At 52.0% G+C, this 21,758-nt stretch overlaps 1 protein-coding gene across 1 annotated transcript; it reads right to left on the reverse strand.

The window, feature by feature from the left end:
• Window position 1: 1 nt before the first annotated feature.
• Window positions 2–21,714, reverse strand: PNPLA2 (patatin like domain 2, triacylglycerol lipase). Its single transcript, XM_084521126.1, has 9 exons — window positions 21,337–21,714; window positions 12,018–12,250; window positions 11,740–11,805; window positions 9,054–9,263; window positions 8,116–8,176; window positions 7,094–7,261; window positions 6,546–6,678; window positions 5,956–6,078; window positions 2–5,312 (listed from the first exon to the last, which is right to left on the reverse strand). Exons 1-9 carry the CDS (start codon window positions 21,521–21,523, stop codon window positions 5,054–5,056), a joined length of 1,440 nt encoding a protein of 479 aa, XP_084377252.1. The 5' UTR covers window positions 21,524–21,714; the 3' UTR covers window positions 2–5,053.
• Between the last annotated feature and the right edge of the window lie 44 nt (window positions 21,715–21,758).

A 21,758-nucleotide genomic window follows, 5' to 3' on the forward strand; every position in this document is an offset into this window, starting at 1 on the left:
GTATATTGAGAAAGTTTTTATTAGAAGATATATTTCTGCCAAAATAAATAGTTACATTTTCTTCAGCAAAACATTAGAAAAGGGGAAACAGGAGGAAAAAAAAAAAAGCATCAACAATTTAATACTGAACTTTTAAAGTGACTGTGAGCACTACAGACATTGCTATGTAAATAACATCACTTGCATATACTATTGCTGGTCAAGTTGCTGCTCTGACATGAGTAATTTCCACAGGATTTCCACGTGCGTTGTGCTCTTAAGGGTCTTCTCCAGCTCTACGGCAACAGCAGAATCCCAGGATAAATTTAGCTCAAAAATCTGCTTTAAGATGCTGCTCCCCAGAGCAAGAGAAAGCCCCCTAATTAAAATGTGTTTATTTCAAAGTTACATTGCTTGTCTTCTGCTTGGAACTACAGGTTCCCCCTCCTTTTGCAGGGGGGCTGAGATGGATCCACACAGGAGGATGGATGCAGTTAGCAACCATCCTAGTGGAGCCACCCACGGATTGGGAACGATGTCCCACAGAGGGGCAAGGGGAAAGAGGAGAAGGAAAGGGCACGAGTACTGCTGCATTCAGAAAGGCAGACACCGCAGGGACACAGAGGGCAGGCAGGCCAGAGCCCCCTGTGAAGGCACAAGGTGAGTTTGGCACAAACTGACTGGCTGACCTGGCAGCCAGGTGCGATGGTCCATTCTCTCGTCAGTTTAAGGGGAAGAGGGAAACAGCTTGAGAGAACTGTTGGCAAGACCCCTTAACTTTGGCAACCCACCACCTCCACCAGGAATTTAGCAGAAATGGACCCCTAAGGAAAGCAGATACACACAGGGAGTTGCAAATACTTCTCCCCCAACCACTTTGGTGATAGTGAGAGCTCTTCTCTCAAGGGAAGGAGTGAAAGTTTGGAAAATGGATTACTAGATTAATTTTAAGAAAATGGACAAAACAGTAGCAGATATGCAAGCACTTGGGGCAGACAGCACAATTCTTTTATTCTCGTGGTCTGAGTGCTGCAGGTACAGTCCCCCCAGGAAGTCATGAGAAACCAACTCCTAGGTCCTACAGACTGTGGTCAGAAATATTTCCTCCTACCTCTTGAAAAGTCAGTTTGCTGAACTATTAAGAGTAGGTCAGGCAGCAAACCAAACCCAACATACCACACATGCGTGGTGGCTTACAGAGCATGCCATAGATACACACTGTTGTGCACAACATCAAACAACTACGCTGTTGTATAGGTTAGGGACTGGTTAGATGCACGAGAAGTTCACTGTTAGCTTTGTTAAAATCAGCAAGTAGTAACCATGTCACAGGAAGGAGAAAAAGAGAGTGGATTCCTGAATGCACAGACCCTTTATGCAAACCAGTGGAAACTGCAAGGGTTGAGACTCTTGCAGAGTTCAAGTGAATGTTACACGGATTTCAGATGTGGGCTGCAAGATGAACTTTTGGTCAAGGAACCTGACCTCTCAAATACCACGTACAGGAGAGCACAGGCCCTGGCCACCACCTGCTGGGCTTCCCTGCCACACATTCTGCTGAAGGACTGACTGCTGCAGGTGATCCTGCCTTGTTCAGAGGAACTTGATGAGTGCAGGTTAATCAGCATCTGCTCACCTGAAGATAACACATGCCATGAGGTATACAAAGAACAAATGCTTGAAGAATTCAAGTTAGCAGTATCACAATAAACACCTCCAGGTCCAATACAGAGCCTAGCAAGAGGCTTCCAGCTATTTCAAAGCGGGGTCTGGTCTAGACAAGGCAGCACTGGATAACAAAATGCTAATCTCCAGAAGCAGCCACAGCCCTTTTTCTATATCAGCTAGCTAGAAGACCTTTCCTAACTTCTGCATCCTTAGCAATCTGCAACATGAGCAGCAAGAATTTCAAGCAAATGCTTGAAACTTCTCTTAAGGAAGAGGAGGGTAGTATGGGGTATTTATTTTTGACAGATCTGCCTTTTCTTTATCAAAGCTTAAATCTCTAAAGCCAACAAGCTATCGCACAACAGCCACTGCATCACTTGGTGAATAGAGGCAAAAAGAGGGTTAATACAGAGTGGTACTTTCCCAAGTATCCGTTCACACCCTGCAAATTAGCATAGGGAAAGCAGGATTTTCCTCCCTGAAGAGTTAGACCTTTACAATTAAAGCCAGGCTTTGGTTTGTGGTTAAAGTCAGCAGTGCACACGAGCTTCTCTTTGAGAGGTTAATATAATGAAGTAACGACAGATGAGGTGAACCAGAATGAAGTTCTGGCCTTTTACCAGCCACAGCAGGTTGAAAGGCGTGGACCAGAACCAACAAGCCTCCTGGATCAGAGTGCTGGAAGACAGGGCCACCAGCTGGGCTGGTTCTGATATGCAAGAGGAAAGCTGAGGAGATCCAGGGAAAGAGGGTGCCAAGCTGCAATTTCTTAGCACATGCTACTGCCAAGAGAATTTGGTTCACAGTTTAGTGGTTTACATAATCATACAGTGGTTTTGCCAGTCCAGGAAGAAGGAATAAGAAAAATAAAAATAGTTACATCATTTTCTCCACCCATACGTTAACACAAACCAGGCAGAGTCAAGAGGGCAGCAGCTTCTAGACACAATTTTCTTATCTGGCTTTGCCCCTTGCAGACATTTTGCTCCTGGATGAACTATTTTAATTTCACGCCACTAAACATCTATGTGTTCTTGCTAATTGCTCTGTGTGCATTAGGAACAAGAGACAGGCATTCAACAAACTAAGAAGGTAGCCCAGAGCAGCAGCAGAAAAGAAGCCCCTACAGCAAACCACAAAATAACCCCCTTTTCTTTATGCCAACTCTCAAATTTATCCTTCTCTCACAAACTGACAGCAGTTTGTTGCTGGTTCACCTCCACTGCAGTTATGTTCATCTGGCAGTTCAGCTTTTCCCACAAGCTTTAGGAAATAACAAGACTGATTTGCTTTGTAACCCAGCATTCCCATTTTGGTTTCAGAATCCTATTTTCTTTACCTCTCCCCCCCACAGTGACTCCCGTTCCCCAGTTGCCTTAACTATGTGAAGCTTAAGAATAAATCTGACTCTAAGTGCAGGCCTGTCGCATGAGCTATGCAGGCCCTTGTTTTACATAGGTAGGTTACGTCCAGGAAGGACAGTGGGGTGACACTCTGAGTCACAAATTCGTCTTTGCACTGGTGTCTCACAGACAGTCGGTCAGCACCGCAGCCGCCCAGTCTATTTATTGCCTCCCAGCTTGCAGTGGCCCCTGCGGGAGAGCCCTGATGCTTATCAGCCTCTGCTACAAGCACTCAAACCCACACCCAGTGCACAGCTGTGCTGGTAGGAGACAGCACCCACCACCTCACCCACACTGCTCAGGAAGATGCGATCGAGTAGATTCACTACTTTCTCCAGCTATTAGTAGAGTTTCTGAGGATATTTTCCCTTTTCACATCAAAGGGGGAAATGAAAGTGTTATAAATGACTACTCCGCACACAGGCTATGTATCGGCTTCAGACACCCTGCCTGCTCCCCAGGAAGGAGAACCTAAGTTAGCTTTGGCCAGTTTGCATACTGTTTGTGCTAGGAGAGGTAGAAGACGCCTCGTGCAGCAAGACACTGCAGAAAAAGCTACCGGGAGCTGGTTTTGTGTCATAGTGACTTCGGTTGAAGTACATGCAATCCCCACAGGAAGCCGTATCTCACCCTGGGAAGAGCAGAGAGCATTTCTGCACAGCAAGTCACAACTAGACCATCACTGAGAAGGCAGAACTGTGCAAGGCAGAGTCTTGCCCTGCTGTACATCCACTAGTTCTGGTCTTTTAAGGGACAAGACAAGTGCAGCCAGTTCCAAGAGGGCTAAACATGCACCAGCACTCCTGATTTCACTTTGCTTCTTGCGCTCCTGCTATTGCCAGCTGCATAGCCGGTGAGCCACAATGCAAGACAGGCAAACTGCAAGGCTGATGTAACTGCAAGCCTACATCCTTCTCACCCCGAATCCTCAGGGTCAAGCCCCAGCTTGGCAGGAGATCCCTTATGTGGCACCCACTTGGAATATCCTTCAGTTGTATGGTCCCTTCAGGGGTGAAGCCCAACCCCTGTCAAAGGTGGCCACTTACCCAACGCTTGCTGCAACACTCCACCACAAACCTCTCGAAGATAACATGACGCACACCATCTCACCTTCCTACAAACACTTCACATTCCTTCCCTGGTGTCAGCTGCTAAACTAATCCTGAGACAGTCAGACTGAGCTTTTCCAGCATGATCCCACACTAATTCCATTCAGTGACAGGAATTGGGCCTCAACCTCCATGGAGAAAAAAAAATCTCAGTCTAAGTTACTTCTTCCAAATAAGCTCAGTGACATTTAATACTTCAAATTCAAGCTGCAAAAGTTCTATCAGTTTGGAAATCATATAAGGAGAGTAAATGGTAATACAAATCAGGGTGAATACACGTGTTCTATGTTTCTGCAGTCACAGTGCAGTCCGCAGCAGGGCCAGCTCTGGCTTCCAGTGGGGATGCAGTTAAGGGACAGAAGAAAGGATCTGGCTTCAGCAAAGAATAAAGTCAAGAGGAGGTTTGGAAGCCCTAAGAAAAACTGTTTTGGCAAGAGGCTACCTCATCTTCCAGTAGCACAAAGAGCTAAGGTAAGTCAGACAAGTCAAGAAAAGCAGACCAATATGCTCTAAAAAAACAAACTAAAAGCTATGTGAACTTGAGAGCGTCATCTACGTCCTGATTATTTGGCGGTAAAAAGCCAACGGCAATTCAAAGTGCATTATTTGGGATAGCCCAGCTGGGCCAGTGTCAGCACGGCCACGGGCAATGGCCAGGCCTCAGCACAAGTCTAGAGCAAGGAATCCACCTCTGCATCCTTGAACACAGAGATCTCCTGCCTGGCCCAGGGGGCAACAAATGGCTACAGTCAATTCCACCAGTCTCCATCCCGGGGAAACCCCCTTTGCAGCATATTCATGAGCACAGGGCAGCCTGCTGCCAAGGGATGAGACTGGTCCCACCCTACATGTGCTTCCCTTCCCACCCACCCCCATCCCCGCAGGGCAGCAGGCTCAGAAGAGCGGCAGGCACTCTTTCGCACAGTCTAGAGGTGGGAATTTTATCTGAAACCCTTCCCGAGGGAAGAGGGAGGCCTGCATGTCCACGTTGATGCAGAGTAAGCCCAGCATGAGCTGGCGCTGGTACTCCTCCCACTTCAGCATGACGTCGGACAGGGAACGGTTGCTTCTCATCCACATGGGCATTGCTTCGCCACAGGCAGGTGCTGAAGGAATTGGCAGACTCTGGGGCCCTCCGAGCTCGAAGTAAAGCCTGAAAGACAGAACGCAGAGGGTCGGGATGTGGGATGCCTGGTGCAGTCACCAGAGCAGAGCTCCAGAATTGCAGAGCTGTTTTGGTTCTGCCACTAACTGGCTACAGTCACAGTCCCCCTGCTCACACCTCCTGTTTATACAGACCATGAGCTCTCGTGGAAAGAATCACCACCTCATACCATCACCTGAATCACAGCTGGGACCCTCTGCCCACAGCTGTAATACAGTTTCCTATTCTCACCCAAAGAAAAAAGTAATTTGAACTCAAGAACCCCTATGAAGGAACTTTTAGGGAACCTTGGGCTGGCAAATGCCACACAGACAAGCACCTGTCTTCTACAAAGGGAAAATGGAATAAGCTAGCATATCATTTTACTTAGACCTCCATCTTTTAACCTATTGCAATAACAGCTTCATCACAGGGGCTGCCCTGTAATGGGAAGAAGCAGACCACACACTGCATCTATCTAACAGTTAAAGAAACCAAGAGACTGTGGAGCAGATTTGTGTTTGAAGTTAGGCAGCAAATCCTTCTGGTTAATCTGAGCTGCTCTGCTCCAAGGGAGAAGATGCCACCTTTCAGAAGGTGGAAAGAGAAACAGTACTCCTCCCAAACAGGGCTGTGGAGAAAGCAGCCATACCTGGCTGAAAGGTGACTGCCCAGTTTCTTCTTGGCTTTCTTCACAAGATAGTTGCAGACTTCAGTCATCTGCTCCCTCATCCATCTAATATCCTCAGGGATATCTGGAAGCCATTCCAGCAACCTGGGAAGAGACAGGAGACAGACCTAAGTTCAGCTCGCACAAAGGATAGGACAGGAAGAAACAGTTTTGTCTCCTATGGACGGTTACTCATTTTTAGTGACAACAGCAATATGAGCCATTCACACAACCATTCAGAGAATTAAGGGGGAGAAGCTGTGAAGGATGAGAACAGCCCAGGATTTACTCTAAGTTTTGAATCTGCTCTTTCTGTATTTCCCATCCATTTTCAGATTTGGAAGACATTTTTCTCCCAAGCCTTCCTATCACAATCTCCTTCCAGAGACCTTTTATAGAGTACTTTGTACTAAGAACACATCTGATGGACTTGCCTTCCCAGCTGTGGAAGTTTAGGGCTGAAAGTGACTGGAACTGCTCTCACTCCAGAGGAGAGACACCTCTCACGAGATTCCCACAAACAGCTGGCTGCACGGGGAAGAAAACCACCGGAGGAAACAGCCGAAGCATACCTGACAGTGAAGGAAACTGCAGACTCCAGGGGCAGCATGTAGGGGACCATCATCGCCGTGGCCACACGTATAGGCAGCATGTTGGTGATGCCAGTCAGGAGACCTCTTCTTTCTGCACAAGCTTCCAGAAGAGCTGAAGACAGAAGAGGACACAGCTGAATCCCTGCAGTGGGATTATCCCTTTCCTTGCCATATCCCATAAGTTACCCAACCTCTCTCCCCACCTCCCACTTCAAGAAAGTCTCACTCAGGATAGCAATTCCCCGAGCACAGTAATTTTTAATTTTATCAGGTTATCAAAGGAACAAGCATCAAGATCCTGTCCTTGTGCTACCACGCAGAAGAGTCAAATGAGAATCCTCTCCCAGTTCAGCCTCCGCACCTTTATCTAAGGGGTCCCAACTACAACTAAGCACCTGTGTGGACCATTTCAATCCCTGGGTGCAGCAAAACAACGACCACAAGCAATACCCTACATCCAAGCGATCCTCTGACAGGGACCAGGCAGTACAGGAAGATTGCCAGGGCTTTCTTCCTTTGGATCATACCTTGGTTCAGTCTGGGAGGCAGGTGTTCAAAGATGTGGTCTTCAACAACAGCAAGAGCTGTATTGTCCTCTGACTGGTCCTCAGCTTCTGTTTCTTCCTCTTTCTTCTCTCCTGGGGGAGCTTCTATGGCAAGGAGAGGACGGGTAGGACTCGGGCGATTAAGGAGACCTGAGAAGAGAAGTCATATCATAAGGATGATACCAAATAGCTGCCCTTCCTTGCCTCGCACTTAAAACATTCGTCTTCACTTCACTCACCACCCAGACAGACATTACATCGAGCCTCTTTAGCTTGTATCTGTTGTAATGCTTACCACAACGAGTTAAGAACCAGCTGCTTTAAGCCATCTTCTCTTTCCCCAACAGAAAATCTAACGTTTCACCTCCACATCCTGCAGGGTGCTGTTTCACAGGGGTTTGTTGCTATATACTCTGCCAGTAACCAATTTCAATTTCCCTCCTGCAGCTTAATCCAGAGCTGCATGACTGTTCTTATCCCATAAGGTATGCACCACAAAGCAAACCGTGCTCGGTCTGCTGGAAATTGACACTAGGTGGCATCAAACACACACACAGACAGCAACAGGAGGTCAAGGAGATACGGAAGTCTGGCATTCATGTATCAGAAGGTTTAAGAGCAGTGTCAAACTGCCAGGCTCCAGAGACTGCTGAGAGCATGCTCTGCCTCCTTACACATAGCCTGGCTGCACATGAGAGGGTGCAGGGTACCTGCTGAAGCTCCAAATGGCACTGGTGCCCAACAACTGCTCTAGCGCTGAGCACACACTGTGTGATTTCAACTGCATTGCACTGAGAAGGTGTCCACTCTAACTCTACTTCCTGCAGTGCTAAAATATACTTACAGATAGAAATTCCAAATCCCATATGCTGGTATCCAAGGCACGCACCTTGATGGGTTCTACCCTCCCACATTTTATACATGCAGTAACTGGCCTCAAAGCCACACCACCAAGCCTGGCAGAGAAGCAGGTCAGTACACCCCACAAACACTCAGTGCCTTACCATTCTTCTTCAGGAAGTGCAGCGCATCCCGGTAGCCCTGCTTGCACATATCCCGCAGCACCTGTGGGCAGGGGAAGGCAAGAGCAGGTCATTTGGAGACTGCCTGGCTGAGCAGAGCAAGCACTCAGCTCAATGCTGCCTTTAGAGAACTCTGGCTGTGAGCAGAAGAGACGTAATGTGGAAGCTTTGGATATGGGAATCACAGGATAACTCATGTTGGAAGGGACAGCTGGAATCCTACCCTAGTACAGGCTTAGAGTGGCAGCTACCTCATTTGCCCCTCTAGAGCCAATGTTGCTGTGGGCAGCCTTTTGGGAGTCACTCTGATAAGCAGCCCAAAATACTTCCTGCAGATGCCAGGAAGGGCCGCTGTGTTTACAGATAAAGCCAGCCAGGACTAGGAATGGGGCAGCAGAAAACTTGTCCAAGTGATTCAGGACACGGATGCATGTTTATTATGCTCAAATGCCAGGGCTAAGGTTGTATTTGCCCAGCAGCAGAAGCATGCAAAGCTGTCTGCAGTGCCACCTGCTCTAGTGGCACTTTTTAGGAGGCAGTCACTGGCTTCAGGCTGGCAGCTCCAGTGTGACCGTAAAAAACATCACGAGCACATTGGTTGTGAGGGCTGATACGCCCTTGTTTAGAAGTGAGCCTGGCTTCCTGGCAGATGCCACACAGGCATGTGGGAATACTTTCCAAGCAACTGCTAGCACCTGAGTTCCAAACCTTACAGTATCAACAGAAAACCAAGCCACCTACATGACCTCGTGCAGATGCTCGAGGTTTGCCAGCTCACGGGGCTGCTAAATGTCAAGGTGAAAAAACAGACAAACAAGAGATACAAAACTAAGCGTCTGCAATCCTCCTGCTCATGAAGAGCAGAGGTCAGCCAGCATCTATCCACTGTCCCCAGCTTTGGGCACTGCCAGCAATCTCACCTGTGGCTCCGGAGGAAACAGGGCCTTCGAGAGGCGGTAGAGGTTGCGAAGGTTGAACTGGATGCTTGTATTGGTTACTCTCAGCTCATGCATGTTGGTGGAGCTGTCCCGAGGGCAGATGTCACTCTCCCCTGAGAATGGAGACACCGTGATTGTGTTCTTCAGCTCATATCGGGGCAAGTTGTCTGAAATCCCGCCATCAACGTATCTCTGAAATAAAGAGAAGTGAATCACTCTTCACTCTTGTAATTGATCAAGCGGCTTCAAGTAGAAACGCTGCCCCCATTAACATCTGTGCCAACAACTTCAGGTAAGAATGGGCAACAGCCACCAGTGCCAGAGGAGCTGAAAGTAGCAAAAGCACAGCTGTGTTATTTATAGTCACCATTTGCTATGTGCCCTTCTTCCTAGGATTGAGTGCTTTAGCCACTAAAGTTCAAGGAGAAAGGCAAAATTCACTTGTGTGACTGCTGACATATCCGCTGTGGGGCTTCAGTGCTATCCAGTGTGACACACCAACAGCCACCTGCAATGCCAATTCGCACTGGTCTAAGCTGTCACACTGCCATCAGACTTTGCTTTACTTGTCTTTAAAACGAATAGCTCAGACACAGGTCCGTCCCCCCTGTCAGAAAGCTGGTTAACTAAGAACGAAAGCAGCTGGTTTGTTTCTAGCAGAGGAACTGAGCAGCAATCCCAACACATCTGGAACCGGCTCGCTGTGCTGTGATATAGTGTAAGGGACTTGGGTTTTGCTCCTAACAGGCACCCTCTTATCAGAGAACGTTCTGTATGTACTATAAACACAGTGGCACTCCCCTTGCAGGAAGGGCAACCAGACACAGCTAGGCAAGACAGACAGACGCCCCCTGCAAGGAAAGACCACGCCATGCAGAGTGGCAGAGGACAGAGCAGAGCAGGCAGCACGGTGCCAGACACCTGCTTTGTCTGAAGAAGATTCAGATCTGAGTGTTTTGGCCACTTAGCCAAAACAGCTAGTTTGTGGTAAGGTCGCAGAAACCTATGTTTCCCTGAGGGTGGCAGCATGAGTCAACATGCTGCTAGACAGAAGCCTCCAACAAAGCTAGCAAAGCAAAGCCTGCATGGAAAGAAAGGAAAAAAATGCAGACCCTGCTTTCTGGTCCATCACCCCCCCAAGCAACACAGAATTAGTTTTTCCTCTCCCTCCCACCCATTTATTTCATCATCCCCTCCAGGAGGCTGCTAGAGCTCAGAGAAGTAAACACAGGAAAAAGATGAGGAAGGCAGGATTTGGATAAGGACATAATACTTTTCACAATCACACTGCCTTGAAAACTGGTCCTCACGATCTGAGTTGGCCTGTCAGCATGTCCCGTAGCAAATACAGTCACCACATGTATGCCAGGAATCACACGGCCCCGTTTCAAAGCCTTTCCTAAGCTCATACCCAATCTACTGTAGCCTCTCCCTTCACCGTACGCCCTTTCGGAGTCAGAAAGGATCATTATTTTCTGGGCAAGAGGTAAAATCTGATTTCCTCACACACATACTCCCGCTGCCACCGCCTTTCCCCACGAGGAAACTCGACATGAGAAGTTGGGCAGCTGCAAATTCCAGAAGCCCTGGTGTTGGACATGGGTCTGGAGTTTTGTGATTTTGCCTGAGCCAGGCTCACCTCAATTAGCACCACGGAGTCTCATGCAAGAGCCGCTGAGGCATTCCCACCAGCTGCGGGACGAAACCCCAGCCCGTGGCTGCTGAGCACAAGCCAAACCAGCACTGATTCTGTCACTTTGAAGGGCTGGACATTGAACGTTCCTCTAGATCATTCCCCTGCCCAACACGCTTGCACAACACAAAAGCAGCCTGTTTGGATGTTAGGCAGAAGCAGAACCGACCTCGCTCTCAGGACGCTGGTAGCAGCAGGAGCAGACTTGATGCCCTGTCAGACTGAAGCACCTTGGTCAGGTCTCGTGTGAAACCAAGGCACGCAGACGTTAACAGCAGCTCTTCCTTTCAGCTGTTTAGCTTACAAACATTTAGTTTACACTAAGTGCCTTTCAGTGCGTGCAGTAACCTACGCAGCACAAGGGGAGTCCGAGCTCAGCCAAGGCCCTCAGCCATGACTCCTGTATCCAGAGATGCTCCAGCTCTCAGAGGAGCAAAAAGGGAGAAACTGCTCCGAATATTCCTGGACAGGAAGCTAGAAGGAGCTCCTGCAGGCAGAGAACATTTTTCTCACAGGAAGGACAGGAAGAACGTCACGGAGAAGAGGCCCAGCATCAGCACCGCTTGTCAAAGCTCTGCAAAGAGCATCAGGCACGCAGAAGAGGGACTACAATCACGATTTCTACCCTGTACACAAGTTCTTTCCACATGCACACAGGGTTGGAGCCTTAGTACTGGGAAGGTTTGTAACAAGGAGCCAGGGGAGCCATCTGCTAAGTCAACCAGCACTCGCCCAAATTGCTCTATATTTCCATCCTGTTAAACCATCAAGCCTTTGGGACATTTGTAGCCAACTGCAGGACTGGAAAAGAAGATCTATTTGCTGCTGAAGTTGTTTACTTGGGAATTTCTCATGCTTCTTCACAATATTTCCTGCTAGCAGACGGGCAACAGGACTATCAGAACTGAGTATGGCATTTCTACCTTCTTACTCATCAGTACATGATTTAACGAAGAAATGTCTTAAGAGCCTTACCACTCCACGCAAGGTTGGAGGTATCAGCCCGCAGTACACCGGGATGAAGGTGCTGCAAACACAGGCCTGGGGAAAAAAAGAGAGTCAGCATGTAAGGATCGTGTCAAAGCCTACTGAGTTAGAACGAGAGTTGTACTGGCACGTGCTGAGAATTAAGCTACATTACTGTCCTGGTTTCAGTTAGGACAGAGTTCATTAATAAAGGACATTGGGAGTCCAAGGCAAAACAAACCAGCTCGCAGTTGTTGCCCAGCCCTCTGCAAGAAGTTTCCAGTCACCTGGATGAGCTCCTCCTTGGAATGGAAGTCCGACAGGATGACATTTTCTCCATCAGACACCCGCGTGAGGGAAATCCCCAGACGTCCTGCTGCGACCTCGTGCCCATTCTCCGGCACGGTCTTGGACAGGCAGATCCGAATGATCTTCACCAAGTTGAAGGATGGGTGGAGCGGCCCCAGGAACCTCTTCCGTGCTTCTTTTGACACTCGAATGATGCTGGCGCCAGCCTCACCTGCAATGATAGAAAGAAAAACGCCCCATGAAACGCCAGCAAAACCAGCCTTCTTCACAAAAAAAAAAAAGAAAAAAAAAAAGGCGTAGAAAAACCTCATGCAGAGCTTTATTCAGAGGTTTCTCGCTGCTTGTGGATATAGCTCGAGATGAGTGAGGCTTTGGTGTCCATCCCGCCCGTGTCTGACTCCAGAGCACTAAACCAGGCCCCGATGGAAGGGTTCCCAGAAGCACGCCTGCTTGACACTTTCACACAGTGACCCAGCTGGGTTTGGAGGGGAAAAGACGTCCCCTGAGCACAACAGGGACATCTGCACGGCCGCTAAGCTCACGGTCACTCGGAGCCCAGCCTGGCAAGAGCTCAGGGCTTTGCGGTGGGAAAGGAGGGAAGGGAGAAAACAAAACAAAAACATCACCCCCAGCCAACCCCTGCGTGCCCAGCACGCTGCCCTTTGCACACCCTGCCCTGCCTGCTGCTCCCACATGCAGCCCGAGCCGTGCTGAGACCCAGGGCAGTGCCTCCTCCGAGCACCAGTCACTGCAGTCCCAGGCATGGGGAATGTACAGGTGAGGAAAGTATCCGGGCAGGAATTCAAGAAATGGGGGGAAACAGCCACGCTTCCACAAATTAAATCTTATTCCCAAGCTGCAGGTTGGTTCTCAGGCACAGATGAAAGCTACTGTCAGTTCCTGCCAACCTGAAATCCCTCTGGTTTGCTCCCTGTCCCTCTCAGCCCTGTGACTGCAGAACGGAGGCAACGAGTTGGGCTCAGGTTGACAGAGATAAGAGAAACACCACCCTTGGCGCACCGGGGGTGTTGACACATCCCATTCTTTTGCAACACACGTGTGCCTGCAGCATGTTTTCCACTAGGGCAGCCTGTTAATGTGATTGTGTGCACAGGAAAGCCAGCGACACCAGCAGCTCAAGCGAGCACCAAACGAGACCCTTGACCACGACCAGAGGCTCTAGGGTCAGGATTTGGGTACTGTGAGGTAGCAACTGAGCAGAAAATCCAAGTTCCCCTCTCCGAAGCAATTTTTAGCCCTATAATCCCAGTCTTCTGCTCTTTCCTAAAGCAATGTTTAGCAGCCTAACTCTGATCTTACTTACTCAATTAGCAGTAAGCCACTGAGCCCAGCCTGTTCCAGATAGTAGCTGCAGTTCAACATCCTTCCAAATGCGAAGGACGACAGCCAAAAATGACAACTTATTAGCACGCCATGCCTAAGACACCTTTATGCCTAGCGAGAGGAAGGAATACACACAAAGAACCCGCAGCAGAGCCCCAAAATGGCTGGATCCCACTCCAGCACCTTGGCCACATGAGCCCTGGAAACCCCACTGCACGCTGCTGGTCTTGCTGAAACCCCAATAATAAATAGGGTGGGTGCTGAGCCATGGGGACACCCTGCTCGCAGGGCCATGCTGGGGAGGGTGGCTCAGGGATGGTGCTTAGAGAAACTTGCCTTTGGACTTGGCACCTCGGCCTGCAGAGATGTGACAGCGATACTGGGGACAACTGCAATTACATGGAGCTTATGACTAACGTCTGAGCAAAAAATCTGAGCTGGGAGTTTAGGGAAAACAAAACAAAGGCCCAAATATGCCAGGAAACACTGCCTCAACATCTGAGGAGGGACTTCAGCTGCAGCTGCTTCTCTGTCATTGTTACCCAGCCAAGCAGGACATGGGAGAACTGGGGACAAAACAACAATTATTGATCATTAGCAATCGCATTTTTTGAATGTTTTGGGTTTGTGTTTTTTTTTTTTTGTTGTTGTTTTTTGTTTTTTTTTTAAAACGTGTGCTTATAAACAGATTGTGCAAAAGCTGCTTCCCAGGTATTCCAGTTTGAGGGCAGCTCTGATCTCGTTGGACTTGTTGGCTCGCTTGCACCGAAACCGAGCGCAGAGGAGCCCCGCGGGACGAGGAAGGACGGGGCGGTCTGCAGCACCGCCAGCTTTCCTGGAAATAAAGCCAGCCGAGGGCTCAGCCAAAGGAGTCAGGTTTACACAGCGAGATCCAGGACAGATGGCAAGCCCTCCTGGAAATAAGTCCGGGAGGAGAACAGGGAGGTGAGAGAGTGAACAGAACTGGAGCTGGTTTTCCTGGAATAGCTTTTCTGGTAGTGAGGGGATCAAAGGAGTCTGCCAGAGGGAGCAGCTGAACGAGAGGTGGTAGAGAAAAAGGCTGCAGGAGTCAGCCACCAACTGCCTGCCCCTGCTGGGGTAATCCTGTGCCAGCTCCGGTCCACAGAGCAGTTTGTTTTTGATGGCTCTGATGATTCAGGGCACAGGGTCACGTGGAAAACCACAATATTTATTTTCCTCTCTTGGGGTACATCCCAAGGAGCACTGCCAACCTCCCACAGCTGGCACCAGCTCTTCTCCCACCACCCCATTTATCCAACGCTTCTCCCCGTACAGACTTCACTAAACCATTATCCCTCTAAAAAAACAACCTGTATCAACGAGAAATATTTCACAAGGCACAAGGGAGCCCAGCTGGACCACCTCGGGCCTGGGATCCCTCTGCAGCAGCCACGAGAGGCAAAGGATGGCTGCCCGGGGGAAGAGCCCTGTAGGCAGCCGCGGGATCCCAGTTCATCTTTAAGCTTTCCCAAGCCAGCTTTACATGAGCTTATTGCCCTGCTGAGCCTGGTTTCCTTAAAGAATTAGCTCTTGCTCCCATGGGTCGTGCTCAGCACACCTGCCGGGGGAAGGCAAGCAGCCCCAGGCCCCTCCTGACCTCTGCCTTCTGCACCAAGGGCACCTCGGCGCTCGCCTGTTGCCCACGCCGGTAACCATCCCGCAGCCAGGCAGGGGACGGCTGACCCACGAGGTATTTCAAGTGGGGAAAAAAGAGCTTAAGGCAGGCACAAAAATAGGAGCAGCGCAGGGCGAGGAGGGAGGGGGCATGCTGGACATTCCAGCTCCTGGGGCCGCGGCTCCCCTGGAAGAGCTCCACATGGGCACAAAGATCACCCCCTGCGCCAGGGACATTCCTGCTCCCCGGGGGGGAAACAGGAGCAGGGCTGAAGGAAAGGCAGCCAGACCGGGCGGGGGGCAGAGGACAGCACAGACAGCAGCAGGATGGGCACAGGGACAGCCCTGCAAGGGAGACAACCAGTGAGGGCACAGGTTTCGGGAGAGCTGCCTCACCTTCCTCCCGAGCTCAGCCCCTGCACTGCCTCCTCGCTGACAGCAGGCAAGGCGCACGCTTCTCCTGCCCGGCCTCTGCCTGGAGAGGGCACAGCCCTAATCACAGCCCAGCCCCTCACCAGCCTGAAAACACTGAGCTGTAAACCAGGGACATCGAAAGAGAAGTCTGCAGGCTGACGGCTAGAAAATAATTAACTGAGAGGGCTTTGTTGGACGTTTCCTCAGCGCCCATTCGCTCCCCAGGAGGACCAGCAGATAGCAGCCTGCAGGTGAGCCAGGGACACCTCCAGCCCTCGGGGGCACCGACCTCAGCCTGGGAAAGATCCGCTGCCACTATGCCTTATGTGGCTGAATTTGTATAAATGCCACTATTTAACACACACAAAAGTCCTTTTTAAATGCCCGGGGCTGGGAGAAGGCAGCCAGCATGGGAATCCCCAGTGGCACTGGGCCTTTTCCCATCCATGCACATTATCCTGTCAGCGGGTAACGCTGAGAAACACGTACCAGGACAGGCTGCTCCTCGGGACTCCCCTCATTTCTGTGGTTGTGAGGAGCATTTATGTGATCTATAAGTTATCAGTTATTCCTTCTCTCCTACTGTTTTGTCATCAGGTAACAAGGAGCTGCCTCAGCTCCAGGTAACAGCTGGGGAGGAAGTGGTTTCTTTCTTGCAGAGAAAAAGATCTTTTAGCAAAAAATCAGAGTGACTCCTCAGGCCCCTTCCAGGCTGGCAAATAGCCCCTCTCCTCACCTGGCAGGTGGGGCAAGTGGAGGCACCAAGAGACAGCTGTTGAAGTAGGACCAGCTCCTGCAGCCCGAGCTCAGCCCCCACCAGCTGCTGGCCCAGATCCTGGGCACTCAGCGCTGCAGAGCCCAGATGCAGCCCGCAGCAGGAGGACATCTCACCAGGCCCATCGCCTGCAGCTGCTCCAGAGCCCTAAGCCTCCCTATTCCTAATGTGGCAGTCCAAGACATTTGAGGCAGGGTACTTTGCTTAGGGCACAAGCCAAAAGGCTTTGAGAGAGCAGGCACAAGAGCTGCCAGCCTTGGTTATGCCTCAGCCGAACCTTTGCACTGGCATTAGGGCAGTGCTGGCACAGCAACGCCTCCCCAGGCAGCAGGTGTCCTGCAAGCCAGTGCCCGCGTTGTTCCTGCAGGCAGGACCGACAACCAGCTGCATGACTGTGAAGCTGCCTTTCTGCTCTGCCCGGCACGCAGGCAGGCCAGGAACCACATGCAGCTCTTGCCTTGTTCATCCAGGTGCCAACCACTAGCACAGAGCCCCCCGGGGTCATCTCCAACAGGACTCTGTGCACAAGGGGCACCCACACACCACATTGCGCGCTCCTTCCTCGCTCATACTCACTGTACAGCCCTGCTGCTACTGGAGCACCGTCCTGCCCTGGCAGGGAATGAAAGGAATAGCTCTGAAGTCCACCCCTGGCCCCGAGCCTGCATCGTGCCCTGCTCCTGACGTCTGTGCTGCCAGCGAATGCTCCATTCCATGCCAGGCACCTCCCCGCTCGCCGTGCCCGCTTTGCCCTTCCATCGCATTCGGCGTCACCTCACCCTGCTGAGCACACCCCACCATCCCCAGCAGGAGCAGAGCAGGCTCCCTCCGAGCCAGGGGGATGAGAGGTGCTCCAAGGCAGTGCTCAGGAGGCAGGCAGGGGCACTGTGTTTGGAGGAAGCAGCCACACGAGCAGGACAGGAGCTGCTTCACAGCGAGGCAGAGGGCACAGGAGCAGGGAGGCAGCCAGAGGAGCAGCAACATCCCCTGACACTCACACAAGCTTTTCTTTATTTCTAAGTATGGCAAGGAGCTAAACGGCTGGTTTGGTGCCTTAGAGTTTTCAGCAGGTCCACAACATAGCACCGCTGGCTGGATACACGGAGACATCTGTGCTGCAGCCTGCTCTGCGACAGGGCTCTGACTTTCTCCGTGCCTGACACAACCCGAGCACACACCCCGCACAGGACGAGCTTTCCCACCTGGCCCAGCCCTGAATCAGCAGCATTCAAATAAGCCAGCAAGAGCAGCTCCTGTGATTTGCATATGTAAAGCGCTCCTTGACTCATTTACACCCCCAGCTGCCACCTCCCCATCTCAGGATGGAGGAGATGACCCATGGGGGTGGCAGCAGAGCCACTGCCAGGTCCCACGTGAAAGCAGCACTCAGCCCTTTAAATCCTGGGCTTCCGAACCCAGCATCCATCCTGAGACCGCATCATATCTAGAGGAAGGTTTGTTCTTGGGAGAAATACTCCAACCACGAGCTGCTCAGTCCACTTGATGAAGCTTGGTGGGGGTTTTGCAGGCAGGAGGCACCAGCGCAGACCCGGCCCGTAGTGGCACCACGAAGCACCACAGTCCATAAGGCTGGGCAAGCAGCAGAGGGCAGCACAAAGCCCGCTGTCCGGCCAGGATTATCAACTGCAAAGCCCCTGTAAGGAGGTTTGGCCATGCCCAGCTCCAGAAAGGAGCGCCAAGCCAAAGGCCATCTCTCTACCTCTTGTGCACGGCCATCCTCAAGCACAGAGCACGTCGAGCTTAGCAGAGTTAAGAACAGTTTATCTGCAGGCACTCTGAGCAATGTTTCAGCCACAGCTCAGCACACGCAGCCCTTCTCCCACAGCAGAGGGGAGCCCCACGGATCGAGCCCCACGGACCCCTTCCCACGGCAGCACCACGTGCGCTTCCCTGCAGCGGGCGGCACGACTCACGCCTTGGCCAGCACAGCCAGGCAGTGCCCCACGGACTCCATAGAAACCAAGCTGATTTATTTATTATTAATCTGGGATTTGGCACTGGGCTCCACACACGCAGAGAAAATAACCTCTGCCATCAGGCTTTAAGCCCCTGCACGCACCTGCACTTCAGCAGCCCACCACTAACAACGTCTCTGCCGCTCATTGAGAGAGGTTTCCACTTCTAAAGGCAAAGGAAAGGGTTAGCCCTTCCTGCCCCCTCCGCTGCCCAGTGCAAGGGAGCCCACACTGCTCCTGGGGATCACACAGTGACAGGCAGCGAGCAAACCTGACTCAAATAGCAATTACTGCATCACGGGGCAAGGCTGGGACAGACGCCTGGCTAGATACTAAGGGGGAAAAATAATAAATGGTTGTAATCAACCTAGGAAAAGCTTCCCTGGGTTGATTTCCTACCTCAAGAAGGGCTACAGGAGCCGAGGCACACATAAGGCAGAGCACAGCCAGCACCAAGCTCTCTCCTGCTTGGCACATGAAGGTGTTTTCTATCAGGCCAGACTCCAGCACTGGAGCTGACACAGAAGCCCATTTTGCAGAAAAGCCTCTGGACAAGAGGTGATTCATGCTCCAACAGCGTAGCACGCATGATCAAGTGCCTCGTAAACATGCAAGTGCACCTCGATATCCACACATGTGACTAATGGAGAAGTAGCAACGTCCTTTCATGCCAACAGGCCAGAGAACCTCAAAGCTGGAGAGAGCACTTCAAACACGGGTCAACACCCCAGCTGCAGCCCCGGAGAACACATCCGAGATCCCTACAGCCTGCAGTGAAGTGCTTAACAAGAAGAAAAAAAGCTGCAGGAGGCACCTTAAGTGGGATCCTAGGCTCCCAAGCCCAGGAGAGGCTCTGTTCTCTCTGGTCAGGACCTCAAAGGCTCAAACCCAAAGAAAACCTGAAGGAAAAGTTTTTTCCACTCCTGCCCAGGAACTGCTTCTCTGCACAGCAGAGTGACAGAGCTCACAACCAAGAGCAGATGCAGGCAGGCACTAACCTTACCTACACTCAGCCAAACAAGCAAGGCTGCTGCAGGAGTCCCGTGCTTGCCACCCACCCAGAGATGCCCTTCAGGGCTCCTGTTCGATGGGCAGGGAAGCAGGGAGCGCAGGGCATGGTTGCCACAAGCCTTAAAGCTCACAGGCTGCTATGAAGTGAAACCAGCTGCACTAACATCCTCAGGGTGCCCCAGCAGCCTGCACCAGGATGAACTGCTCAGCCGGCACAGGCTGCAGCTGTACCTCTTCCCCGTGAGCTCATCCCAACCCCTGGACCTCGGCCTGAGCTGTCAGGGAGCTTTATAACAGGGACAAAGTGCAGCGATACCATGCCCAGCTGGGCACCCCCTCTGCTTTTACTTTCACAAGTCAGCTCTGCTGTTTTTCTGCTGTTTTACCTACCCAAGACATGTGGATGCTCCGGACGTATAAATAGCAGAAAGAAGGCAGACAAGATAAGAGCCTTGCTCAACGCGGCAGTGGTGTCTGGGCCAGGGGAAGGGCTGGGGCGCTGCTGCCAGCCTGTCCCACGGCGCTGCCACACCTGACAGCAAGCCGGGGCGCTCCCAGTGCGGAGGCTGGCCGTGCAGTCACCTCTTCAGCACAAGCAACAGCAAGCGAAGCAGCCAAGTGCCTGGCAGCAAACAGACCCCTACAGGAGAAGGGGTTAGAGGGGGCCTATTCGCTTGTCCCTGAAGAAAGCAGTGTGACTACAGCCCAGAAATGCCAGGCTGAGCTGGTGAGAGCTCCCCATGCTGCTCCACAAGCAGCAGCCCCGCTCCATCGGTCGCTCCTGCAAACGAAATGCTCAGGAGGGGGAAAGTTCAAGCCTAACCACACAGATAACTTTTGCTGCACGAATGCTGCATCACAAAACCCTACCTGTCCCCAAGGAACAGGGAGTGCCCTGAAAGATCAAGGCGAGAGGAGTTCAAGCAGTAAACAGCTCTGGTTTCACTTTGCTCCAGGACAGGCTCCTATATTCACTTCAGAAACAGCCTTCCCACCGACAAATTATTTGAGACTGAAGAGATGCACCTGATTCCCTCACATCATATCCCTCATTTCATGTTTAAGGTCATTGCATGTATTTGCTGTTCTCAGAATAAAAACTTCCAAGGGCAACAAGCTGTGCTGTGCTTGTTGGCTTCCCCACCCCCCCTACGTAAACCAGCTGAACTTGACAGCCAGCAGCTTTTTTAGGCTGCCAGGCGAGCAAAACAACATGAGGCACCACACACACCTTCAGCTGGCTGTTCCCAAACCATACCCTAAGCATGAAGAACCTACACTGGGTGCCCACTTTAAATAAGATTATTCTGTAAGTGAAGAATGTAGATAACATTGAGGCAAACTGAAGATCTGGCGCATACAGAGGCTGAGAAGATTCCCCAGTGCCTTGCAGCCCCAGGAATAGCCCTCTTCCAAAAATAACAGCGCTAAGAATAAAGCGCGGCTGCCTCAGGGATGCAGTGCCTGGAGACACTCGGCCCCGACCCGCACACACACACTGCATGGTGGCTCCGGCTGCTTCACTGCCTGCTCACAGCACCCAAAAACCTGCACCCATGCAGCAAGAGGTCAATGTCTCTCCAGCCCACACCTCACCAGGCCAGCCTGCACACAGCCGACCCCAAAAACAGATCTCCCCCTACACCAGGGGGGTGAACATGGGACTGCTCGGCTGCTTTCCCACCGAGGGGAGCCTTCTCCAAGGCGCCCTCGGCAGCCACCTGCCCCATAGGCAGCACCCACCGCCTTCCTCACGGGGGGCCATTTCGGAGGGGGTTTTTACCCCCGCCACCCATTTCCGAGAGGCGTTTTTACCCCTTTGGCCTCCACCTCCTGCATGCAGGGAGCTGAGGGCACGAGTGGTGAGGCAAAACCCCTTGGAAACAAAGCACCACGCGTGCTGTGAGGAAGGCAGCAGGAAGGCAGGGCGCTGCCTCCATCCCTGCTGCTGCCCTAAGACAGAAACAACACAAAAAAAAAAAAAACGATAATAAAGACGACGGAGAAGGGAGGGAAGGCTGAAGGGTCCCAGCCGGCTGGTGCACCGCAGGCAGCCCTACACCCATGGGCGCCCCAGAAGGGCCACAAGGCCACCCCCAGCGACCCCAAATCCCCCCCAAAGCCTCTCCCGGACCCCCTTACCCAGGCAGGCGCCGCTGACGAGGGCGGTGGCGGTGAGCGCCCCGGCGGAGGCACCGTAGACCTTCCTGGCGTTGGCGACGAGGAAGGGGGCATGCTCCTGCAGGCAGCTGGCCACCCCGACGTGGTACACCCCCAGGAAGCCGCAGCCGGCGAAGGAGATATTCCAGGTGGAGTCCGTGGGGAACATGGCCTCCGACACGGGGTGGGATGGGACAAGAAGGGGGGGGACCCGCTCACAGCCCCACCGCCGCCGAGCGGGCGGGCCGGGGGGCGAGAGGCTGGAGATGAGGGAAGGACAAAGGCTGCCGAGACCCTCCGGGTTGCCACTGGGCGACCGGGGGCCGCCGCCGCGGTTTTATGGGGCGCCTCTTGCCGGCGGCCCGCCCCGCTGAGGGGCCGGGCTGAGGGGCGGCGCTGCCGCC

Source organism: Aythya ferina (assembly GCF_964211825.1).
Source record: "Aythya ferina genome assembly, chromosome: 5".
Taxonomy (NCBI): Eukaryota; Metazoa; Chordata; class Aves; order Anseriformes; family Anatidae; genus Aythya; species Aythya ferina.

Excerpts from the sequence above, each read along its gene's own strand:
- PNPLA2 (XM_084521126.1), bottom strand. The coding sequence starts at position 21,523 with ATGTTCCCCACGGACTCCACCTGGAATATCTCCTTCGCCGGCTGCGGC. Across the intron at positions 9,264-11,739 it reads CTCCAACCTTGCGTGGAGTG|AGATACGTTGATGGCGGGAT; the intron begins GTAAGGCTCTTA and ends TCTTTATTTCAG. Across the intron at positions 7,262-8,115 it reads GCACTTCCTGAAGAAGAATG|GTCTCCTTAATCGCCCGAGT; the intron begins GTAAGGCACTGA and ends TTCTCTTCTCAG.